This window comes from Raphanus sativus, chromosome 9 (genome assembly GCF_000801105.2).
Source record: "Raphanus sativus cultivar WK10039 chromosome 9, ASM80110v3, whole genome shotgun sequence".
NCBI classification, from domain to species: domain Eukaryota; kingdom Viridiplantae; phylum Streptophyta; class Magnoliopsida; order Brassicales; family Brassicaceae; genus Raphanus; species Raphanus sativus.
In genome coordinates this window covers 15,578,561-15,590,320 of record NC_079519.1, presented here as the reverse complement: position 1 = coordinate 15,590,320, position 11,760 = coordinate 15,578,561, and the positions used below count along the sequence as shown (strand labels likewise).

Genomic DNA, 11,760 nt, shown 5'->3' with positions numbered 1-11,760 from the left:
ATGATCCCATTAAAATTATAAATTAATAATTTATATACATATATATATATATATATTATATAAGTTAGAATCTATTAGTACATTGTTTGTTTCATATTAACAATGGAATTATATTTTTATTTTCTTAAACCACATTTAAGTTTTATGCAATATATATTATATACACCAAATAATATAATAAAATTAATATAAATGTCAAATTTTTAAAAAATAAAATTAATGTATATACACTAAAGTCAAATATTTTTCTTATCTTAAAATAAAAAAAATATCTTAAAATAAGAAATCTAAATAAGAAAACTTTTGTGAATTAATATCTCTATAAATTAATAAAATTTCAAATTCCCAACTTTATTAATTTATACTGGTACAACTAGTATAACTATATGATGTAATACTAGGGCAACTAGTACAACTACATTATATACACGACGAATGAAATACTGGTACAACTCGTACAACGTCTTCAAATATAACATTTTAAAATTCCATTTGGCTTTCTATAATTAAATAACAATAGACTATACAAGTTGGTAGGGGTGGACACTTTACCCGATACCCGAAATGGCATCCGAACCCGACCCGAAAAACCCGAACCGAAATCCGAACCGAAGTAGCAAAATACCCGAACGGGTATTGAATTATGAGAGATTGGATATCCGAACCCGAACGGGTAATACCCGAACCCGAATGGATATCCGAAAATAACCGAACTTATGTACTATTAACCATATATTCATAGTTTACTTCTCTAATTTTATTCAAAATACTTATATTAATTATACACATGGTTTAAAATTAGGTAATATACATATAATTGCAAGAAAATTAATTTTTTGCTCACTTAAAATGCTTAAAATGCATGTCCAAATTTTAGTTTCATGCATTAACAAAAGCTATAGCTAAAATTTTAAAACAATAATCAAATTAGTGTATTTTATTTTTAAGATTTTATCTTCAAATCATTCAATGTATTAAAAATAAAATATCAGTTAAGTAAAATTTATATTTTTTTAAAAAAAAAAACTTGAGAAATGAAGAAGTTAATTTTTTTTTGCAAAATCTAAATATCGGAAAACCCGACCCGAAATAATCGAACCCGAAATAAAAATACCCGAACCCGACCCGAAGTACAGAAATACCCGAACGGGTTTTATACTCCTATACCGAAATACCCGAAAATCCGAAATACCCGATCCGAACCCGAACGGGTATCCGAACGCCCACCCCTACAAGTTGGAATGTCCTTAGAGTGGTCAATCCTAATTATTTGAAGTTTTACCAAATTTGTTTGCAATTATTAGACAATGACATAAGTTTCCTTGATCTACCTTATACTTTAAAGGTTTGTTTACTAGTTTGTTCACTATATTTTTGGAAAACTTACACATAATATATTTTAGCAAAACTAGTGATTCCTTTGTATGTGGTTCTATGCATTTAAGAATTCAAAGATTGTACAACTGAGGTATATATATTTTTAATGTTGTACATTTACACAATTCAAATTCTCTACGAAAATACAACTATGAACAAATTTGTACAACTCAAATTCTCGTATAACTATGTATTAGATTGTACAACTAAAATACTGGTACACTAGTATAACTATATGGTGTAATACTATGACAACTAGTACAACTACATTATATACACGAGGAATGAAATACTGGTAAAACTTCTTCAAATATAACATTTTAAAATTCCATTTGGCTTTCTATAATTAAATAACAACAGACTATACAAGTTGGAATGTCCTTAGAGTGGTCCATCCTAATTATTTGAAGTTTTTCCAAAACAAAATTGCAATTATTAGACAATTACATAAGTTTCCTTGATCTACCTTATACTTTAAAGGTTGGTTTACTAGTTTGTTCGCTATATTTTTGGAAAACTTACACATAATATATTTTAGCAAAACTAATGATTCCTTTGTATGTGGTTCTATGCATTTAAGAATTCAAAGGTTGTACAACTGAGGTATATATATTTTTAATGTTTTACAACTACACAATTCAAATTCTCTACCAAAATACAACTATGAACAAACTTGTACAACTCAAATTCTCGTACAACTATGTATTAGGTTTTGCCATAGTTTACTTGATAGTATTAGTTATACGAAAAACCTATCCAGTTCAACCAAAATATGACAAATACAAGTTCACTACTAAATCATAAACACACAAGTTCTAAGTTTGAAAAAAGCAACACCAAGTCTTAAGTTTCACAACATCAACACAAATCTTATTGTTACACAAAAGCAACACCAACATCTAAAACCAAGCCCGTCTCTTCTTGTCGACTTGTATGATGTGAAGCAACAACATCCACAATCACATGACCTTTCTCCTTGACGAGTACTCCATATGGAAAATATGTTTGAACTGTGGATGAAATGCTTTTGATGACACCTTGAGAAGAGCTTACAAGGCTTCCCATACTCGCCCGGTTGGAAGTAAAATCTGTGTGGTTTGATTGCTCCTCCAGCCATCTCCTCACCCTGAATAAAAAAAACATTATACTGGTAAAACTAGTTATACTGGTTACACAAGTGCTAGTTGTACGAGTAACACAAGTTATACAAATACGAGTTATACTAGTAATACTAGTAATACACAAGCTCTATTACAGTTATAGAAATTTGTACTAGTATTACAAGTTGCATACTTAAATCTGTTTTAGTTGTACGAGTTATACAAGTAATACATAGAAAATCTAATACAATTGAAAACTGAAAATAGTTGTACTTGTAATACAAGTTATACTGAAAACATAAGTGTTAGTTGTAAGAGTAACACAAGTTATACTACTTACCTATGTTCTACAAGTAGTTATATAAGTAATACATAGCACAATTTTACAAGTTATACTATACACCAGTTGTACAACTAATATTAGCTTGATAAATAGTAGTTGGACGAGTGATACAAGTTTTACATAGTATAGTTAAATTTAAATATGTCGTAGTTGTACGAGTAATACATATAACAGTTGTACAAGTAATACTAATTTTTATTAACAGTTGTAAAGTATTACTAAATAGATAAGTACTAGATGTACGAGTGATACAAGTTTTACATATTACAGTTCTATTACAGTTCTATTATGGGTCGGATTATGGGTCGAATTCTGGATAGGATAGGAATGGCATGGGTCAGTAAGTATTTTGAAATTCATAGGTTTTTTGGCTATTTTACGTACTTTTAATTTAAATTTAAATAAAAAATAAAATTAAATAGAAATAGGATCATGAGAGAATTGTTGAACTCCCATGTGGTGGTAACTGACTCCACACCTCTTCGAGTGGATTCACCTCTGGTTATCCGGTCCAATCTAATAATAATTAAATTACTTTAAAATAGTATCACGGTCACTGAATGCAAACGTCTAGTCACCCTACAATACAAAATAATACACTATGATAGTTTAAACATGTTACGAGAAATTTATAAACATGATCCCAGAATAAAAACTAAGACTATTGTCGAAGAAATTTGTTTGAGTCATCTCTTTCATTTCTAACACATATCCTTCTGCTGCAAAGATGAAGAATCCATTTCTTTTGGCTATGTTCCTATTTAGCGTCATTGGTTTACAAGAGACAAGAAGCAGGGAAGAAGAGAGACTCACTTTTCTTGACAAAAGGCTTGAAGTGGTGTACCCAGTGATCCAGGGATTCAAGTCACTCATAACTCTCGACCCGTTTAAGGTAACACAGACATGGATAGGTTCAGACATTTGCAGTTACAGAGGCTTCCACTGTGACAATCCTCCGGACAACAAAACAGCAGTCACTGTCGCTTCCATCGATTTCAATGGTTTCCAGCTATTTGCTCCCTCCATTGAAGGATTCATCGATCAACTCCCAGATTTAGCTCTGTTTCATGTAAATTCAAACAACTTTGGTGGTACCATCCCTTCAAAGATCGTTAATCTCAAGTATCTCTATGAACTCGACATCAGCAACAATAAATTCACCGGTCAGTTTCCGACCGCGGTAGTTGGCATGCGCGGTTTGACATTTCTTGACATCCGTTTCAACTCTTTCTCCGGTTCAATCCCACCACAAATCTTTGGTCAGAACCTCGACGTTCTCTTCATTAATGACAACACCTTTACTGCGAGCCTCCCCGAGATACCTGGCGATAGTCACCTCCTTTTTTTAACTTTAGCAGAAAATAAGTTCACCGGTCCACTCCCGAGAAGCATCCTAAGATCTATGACAATGTTAACAGAGGTGCTCTTCTTGAATAACGACTTTACGGGTTGTATCCCTTACGAAATCGGATTACTCAAGGGAGCATCAGTTATTGATATTGGTGGAAACAAGCTCACGGGTCCTTTACCCCTTTCACTTACGTGTCTAGAGAATGTGGAGCAGCTCAACTTTGCTGGGAATCTCTTGTTTGGGGCAATCCCAGAGGCAGTGTGCATGCTCCTCCGGGATAATCTTGTCAACTTATCTTTGTCTGATAACTATTTCACACACGTGGGGCCTTGGTGTAAGATTTTGGTTGAAAGAGGTGTTCTTAACGTTAGGAATAACTGTATTCCTTTCTTCCCAGGACAAAGATCTCTTGAAGAATGTGCGGAGTTCTTTGTCAAACCTAAGTACTACTGTCCTCACGCATGGTTTCATAGTTTTCTTCCTTGTGGGTATTCTCACATATCTTCTTCCTCCTCTAGTGCTTTTAAGCCCATGGTGGCCCCCTCACCTTGAAGCTCATTATCATATATCAGCGTGTTTGATCTCTTCATTGTAATGAAAATAATCGAACAATGTTTCCACCAAGAAAATTATTGTAAGAGAAGGGCAAGAGTTGTGTTGTGTTTGAAATACAAATATAATCTTGTTTTTGTTAACTATTATTATCTCAGTTTTATTTTAATTGTCGTTTTAGATTTATACATACAAATTAATTTTGTATATTTCCAAAATAAAAATATCAATATCTATCTAGGCTCTGTTTGATACTCAGTTGCTGCGACCATTTCTGCCGATTGAAAAACAAGCTATCAAGATGAACTAAAATAGGCTGGGAAATAAATAAGATATCGCTGCGATCACTTTTTGATAGAACCAAAATCGAGCACCGAATTTTTTGGTTCATGGACACGGCCCAAGGTGGCGTTCTTGTTTACCAGCTAACTAAACCGAGGTTTTACCTTCACATCGTACTGAATCTACAGACCGTGCCAACCCATCAGCTCATTCCGTTCATGAAGATCACCCGGCCAACCAGCCCGACCAGCCCGCATGCGTCCTTCTCCTTACTGCCATGGTCCCGATCATCATGGATGCACCTGGACGCTTGGACGAATTATGACCAGTCTACATTAGAGTCCGCACCCTTGACCAAGAATGTCTCAAATTCGCCACTTTGACTGGTCTTCCATCATTTTCTGCACAATTGACTCATTAATATTTTTCTAGTCAATTGTTGTCTTTTTCTATGTATTGTTTTCCGCATTTTCTTTTTATTTCTCTTTGACTACAAACCTTATAAATATGTAATCTCTGCAATGAAATAAAAATCAGATTGTTTTCCCCTTTTATGAGTTTTTCTCTTTGTTCTTTGCTTAGAACATTTCTTAAGTTTCTTGGTGAGGTTATCTCCAAGTCTCGATCCTTCTTTTGTTGGACCGGTGCGTCACATCCGGCAATGATCGAAGTCTGGTAGTATTATTGGGCCTTTCCGCATCTCATTGTGTCACCATTCATCCCACCAGTTCTCTATCCTTCCGGATCAGAGTCTATATCAACTTTACCGGACGAGTGCCTTTCTTCGAGTCTATCATTTGGTATCAAAGCCACTCTTCCGGTAAATCTATTTCAATCCATATTTTCTCATCTTCCATTTCTTAAACACTTCTTTTTCTACCTTTCTTAAATCCGGGCCCCTCATTACCTTCCACTTTCTATATAAAAAAAAAGAAAAAAAGAAAAGAAACAAAAAAAAACAGATCCGATCAAAAAAAAAAGATTTCAAAGTTTCCCAAAGATTTCAAAGTTTGTTTTGTGGATTGCTTGAAAGCCTGCTGGCCGAGGAGAAATCCGGCCTTTGAGGTGGTTAAAACGGATTTCAAACCAAAAATCTCTTATCTTTCTATCTTAAACACTTTGATCTTGCTTGGGTTTGCCCATTGGGATCTCTTGGTCTATTCTCTTAGAACTTTGAGTAAAAAGCTTGTGAGTGAACACTTCAAAATCGAGAGAAACACTTGAGTGGGTGAGATCAAACACTTGAGAGAGTGAGAATTTTTATCTACTAACTTTTGTGTTGAGAATTTCAGGTTATGATGTTTGGTCTTCAAAAGAGAAGTAGCAAGGAGAAGCCCACACGACATTCTATCTCTCAAACTCCATTTAAATACTATTTAAATAATTTTGATGAGTTTGTTAGTGTGCAGGAAAAGCCAAGCCAAAGATGTGGAGAGCAGTATAGACCATCTAGAGATGTGGCTGATCCAAAGAGGCGATCCTTTCAGTTTGATGTCCAAGAGATCTGTGACAACTTTGAGAAGGGAATGATGAAAGCCCTCAAGGACATCAGCCAGATCCATAAGAAGAGAACATCCACAATATCCTAACTTCAAAAGCACATTATACAATATCCTTAGTAGTGCAAGCCAAGTCATAAACATCCTAACTTCAAAAGCACATTATACAATATCCTAGTATAGAAACCAAGTTCACCTAGTCAACAACTCAACTAATCATGTCTGACAATCCCCTCTACTTAACTTCATTTCTTGCATAAAATAAAAGTGTATGCTTTACCTTGGGAATATCGATCAAATGACACATGGACTCAACTCAAACAAGTTTCTGAACACACATGCAGTCTTCTCTGATCTCTTTCTCCCCTCTTCTCTCTTCTCTGAATCTCTTTTTAGTTTCAATTTCAATGAACTTCGATGCTAACACAAGCTATCTATTTCATATCATTGACATTGTTGCATTTGTAACTCATACATTTTTGACAAAGTGTAACGAATAATGGGGTCACATGTCATTTACCTATCCCTCGTTTTCACACTGTGTGGTCATTCCTGAGATTTAGAATAATGGGATCGCAGGTAATTTACCTATCACTATGCCTCTCAAGAAACTATTGCCGAAGAGAGAGAAGAAGGAAACCAGAAACACACAGATTTTTACCTTCCAGACTTGTAGGAGGATTCCGATCCTATGAATACCAGGCCCCAAGAGAAGCAAGTCAAGTCAATATTAGGTTTGAGGTCAGCTTTGGTTCCTTTAAACACTCTCAGTAAGTGCAAACATAGTTAACAGGTTGATCCACTTTAGTATCTCTAGTACTTCTGCAATTAGTAAATCTAAGACTGGTTTAAAGAGTGGTTAGATGACAAGTAATAAATCAAAATTAGATAATTGTTCCCTTCTTGACAATACAATTTTTTTGAAAACATTTTAAATAAGACTCATAACAGTAGATAACCATTAGTAATCCCCCCGAATTAAATTACACTATTCCGAGTGTAAAACAGTCACAGTTCTAAAAAAACATAAAGCATAAGTACTGAATTTAACAAGTTAGAACGTTATACCTGACCGATACCAAATCGATCGATGTAGTTAAGTGTACGTTGATCGATGGCTGTGTGGTGTTGTCGATCGATGTCGACCAAGTCGCATCGGTCGATAGCGATGACAAACGTCTACTCGGATCCTTTTTTTTAAACCTTCATAAAAATAAATACGAAAATAAATACTAGTAGTGAATAAAACTAAGTAAAATTACCTAAATAGATTGCCTCCCACTTAGTGCTTTGTTATAGTCATTTAGCTTGACTATGGAGGTTGAATGACTTAGTGTTGGTGAAAGCAGGTGTTTGCTGGGTAACAAGCATCTCCTTAATCTCTGGACTGTGTTGCAATGAGTCTTCTTGTGGCATCACTCATAGGGTAGTAGGAACTACCAATTCTCCAACGTATACAGACAAGCATCCTGAGCAGGAGGTAGCTGCACACACGCAAACACACCACCTCTCTCTGTTTTTGATTGATTGCCGTTATCAAGAGTAAGACAAAGGCCTTTCTCATGTGTCATTAGACCGCAAGTAGAGTAGTGTTTAAATAACATCTCATACTTGATCTCTATGGTCACCTCATCCCGTTTAAGAGACTCCATCTAACGCTTGAATTTCAATGGTCGCCTAGAGTCTACATCAATTAGCATTCTACCCTTTGTAAGTTCAATAGTATAAACATGACCCAAGCGAGCTCCAATTCTCTTCAGATTCTTGATGGTCCATAGATGGAGATGATTGCCAAATAACTGAACCCAAAAAGGGATAATTCAAGGGTAAACATCATGGACAATGGGCTCCTATCACACCAACACAAACATACATAAGTTGTAATGAAAAGGGCCTTGACGTAAGACATATTTGAGATCTTCGTCTGAAGTAACGTTGAATAAGAACTTCTCGTTTCCCAAATCATTGGATTTTATACGGTCTTGAAGTCCACACCGTCATGGCATCATCTGAAGCAATTTTTCAACGTTTTGTTTCTTTGGCACGAGAACCTTCCCAAATCAACGATATACGATGCTCTTTAATAACCTGAGAATTATCTTGATCAGTCAAATTAGTAGGGCTATCAGCATCCTCATACAATATGCATTTTCCCTTGATGTATGCCATATGGGCAGAGTTAGCACGAACCATAAACCCCATACGATGGTATGAAGGGCGTGATGCAAATCACATCAAACCATACTGCAACACCGAAACATAATCTATGGCGTGGGTGAGAGCTGCGACGTGGGTGTTTATGTACATCCACTTTATGGTCGCACAAAGATCGTCAGAGAACAACTGATCAAAACGTCAAGGAACATGCTAACCGAAGAAATCGATTTTTCAAAGGAAAAATCAATCAGACAGCAATAAGAGCTGTTACTTGTCGAGAACGCAAGGATGGATGGAAGCTGAACATCGGATGGATCACGAAACCACAAGAAGTGTATAGTAGTCTTCATTTTGGTGATGAGAGGAACGTCGAGATCGCTGAAGATGGAGTCCATCGTCAGAAGAATGGAGATTTGAAAATTGCCATCCCTGCTACTGTCAGAGAAGTAGGGGTTATTACGTATATTCCAGACGATAGTCAGTTATGTAAACAATTAAACATGTTTTTATACAATTAATCGGGTTTCCAATTAATCTTACCGATTTGGTCAAAATAACAGTTAACCTTCGTCAAATGTTTAAGCGGACGCCTAATAAATTAGGCGCTAACGTTTTAGAACAAAAGATAAAAAAAAGTTTTGTATATATATATTGGTTTGTTTGAATGCACACCGTAAGAATAACAATAAGGATATAATACTGCGAGTAATGTAATGCAAGTGGTCCTACTCATGGTCCATCATATAAGATTATAAATCATGTGGAGTGGGCACCTTTCCTCCATGTCTATTGCATTTGTTACCGAAAAGATAAAAAGGGGTGAGTAAAGGTGACCCCATCCTACCGAACCCATTAACATTTTTCGTCAATTAACCCCATTTATTCTAATTCTTTTCCAATGATAATACACTGCATCCAGCTAAGAAAAGGCTACCGCAGCTACGCAATAACATTTAAATAAGAAAAATTACATTCAAAAAACACTTTATGAGTTGAAAAATACTTGGGTTCATCTAACCAATAGGATTTCGTTATTTTATATTCAATATCTTTTAAAAAAGAAAACGAAATATTGTCAAATTTTATTATGTTTTTAAAATAAAAATTTATTATGTTTTTAAAATAAAAAATAAATAGAAAACAATAGTAGTCGTAAAAAAAAGTTTTATATTTAAAATACCATCAGGAAAACACTAAACCCTAAATCATAAACCCTAAATCCTTGGTAAACCATAAACCCTTGGATAAATCCTCAATCTTTGGATTTTAAAAAAAAAAATTTAACACAGTCAGCAAAACACTAAACCCTAAATCCTAAATACTAAATACTAAACCCTAAACCCTAAATACTAAACCCTAAATACTAAACCCTAAACCTTGGATAAATTCTAAACCCGTAGATAAATATTAAACCCTAGGATTTAGAATTTATCCAAGTGTTTGGGATTTACCAAAAGTTTAGGATTTATCCAAGAGTTTATGATTTAAGATTTAAAGCTTAGGGTTTAGTGTTTCGTTGATGGTATTAAAAATATTTTTTTTTAAATGTGTTTTGTTTGCAATTAATATTATTCTTTATTGTTTTTATTTTTTAGTTTAAAAATAGAATATAACTTGACAATATTTTATTTCTTTTTTTAAAGATACTAAATATGAAATAACGAAATATTATTGATTGGGTGAACCTAAATGTTCACTCTATGGGTGAACCTAAGAGTTTCTCTTATGAATTTATTTTACAATTTAATACAGTTTGTGATACCATGATAGTTTTTTGGGAAAATTGGGAAAGTACATTAAAAGGAATAGTAGATTGTCCATATACCATAATATGAACAAGAAGTTGTCCACTTAACATAATATTTTTATTAAACCCAATTAAGCCCCTAATCTAAGTTTAAAATGTTTTTTTGTATTTTTTTATTTAAAAAAGTAAAAAAAATAAAAAAGGTAAAAAAGTAAAAACGTAAAAAAAAGAAGGTTATAAGTAAAAAAAGTAAAAAAAAAAAGTAAAAAGGCAAAAAAAAAGAAAGAGAGATAGTAAATAGGGAAAATGGGATAATCGATTTGTTTAGAACCCTAATTTCATCTTCTCCTTAGGCGATAGAGGAGAAGACGATTTCAAGAGCTCGCCGTCGACGGTGTTCCTCCTTAGTCATCGGGTTGTCAAAGCTCTCGGTCGCCGCTGTTCCTTTTGCCCTCTAAGACTCCGCCGGTGTTCTTCGTCTTCCTAATCGCAGTCTCATTCGCCGATTCACTTCGCCGAAAGCAACTGAAGTCGTACCTCACCAATAACTGAAGCTCGTGCCTCGCCGCTCTGTGAATGTACTCTCTCATTTCCAGTTTCAAGTCAATCAATCAAGACATTGAGGTTTGTTTTTGATTTTTTTGCATGTCTTTGTATCTTTTACTTGAGTCTTTTGTAATCATAGCTTGACTGTGATAAGTATTGATTTTAGTTTCTGTGAATGATTTAGGATTGTATCTACTCAAAGTCACATACTTTTTTGAATTTTGGTTTGTCGCAACCGATCTCTTCGAACTGTAGGTTTCACTCGTGACATTGAGGCAACTTTGTTAGTTATTTGATTGGGTTTTGACATCTATAAAGCTTGTAAAAGTATGTGGTTTCATTGAGTGTATGGCTTAGGTGATTTTGTTGGAATTTGTTTTCACTAGAATGTCTGTATTTGGACGATTGTTTTATGAATAAAAGTAGCATGAATATTGATTGTGGTGATTGTATTTGTTTCTTTTTACATTGTTCTCATACACCTCGAGCTTTTCAGGTTTGTATAAGAACTTGTGACTTGTTTCTCATGTCTTTCTTTTAAAAAATTTCAGTCTTTCTTTATCATAGTTTGCGCTTCGTAAGTATAGATTTTAGTTGACATAGTTTGTGTTACTCATTTAGGTGTCTATGTTATCATAGTTTAAATCATTTTGATGTTTTTGATCGGCTAGCTAGTAAAGTTGCAAACATGTTTTTTGTTTGTGTTGTTGATTGTATTTGTTTAATTGTTCACGGGTATGACGATGGATCAGTTGCCTAAATGCCTATTCAGAGAGGGAACTGAAACACAAGTTGAGAAGGTCAAC

The 11,760-nt window shown here is 34.3% G+C and overlaps 1 protein-coding gene across 1 annotated transcript; it reads left to right on the top strand.

Annotated features, from left to right (window-relative positions):
- Nucleotides 1-3,379: 3,379 nt before the first annotated feature.
- LOC108812692 (uncharacterized protein At4g06744) lies at nt 3,380-4,872 on the top strand. Its single transcript, XM_018585061.2, has one exon. The coding sequence runs from the start codon at nt 3,548-3,550 to the stop codon at nt 4,721-4,723; it is 1,176 nt and encodes a 391-aa protein (XP_018440563.1). The 5' UTR covers nt 3,380-3,547; the 3' UTR covers nt 4,724-4,872.
- The last annotated feature ends 6,888 nt before the right edge of the window (nt 4,873-11,760 follow it).

Coding starts and splice junctions, on each gene's coding strand:
- LOC108812692 (XM_018585061.2), top strand. CDS start 3,548: ATGAAGAATCCATTTCTTTTGGCTATGTTCCTATTTAGCGTCATTGGT.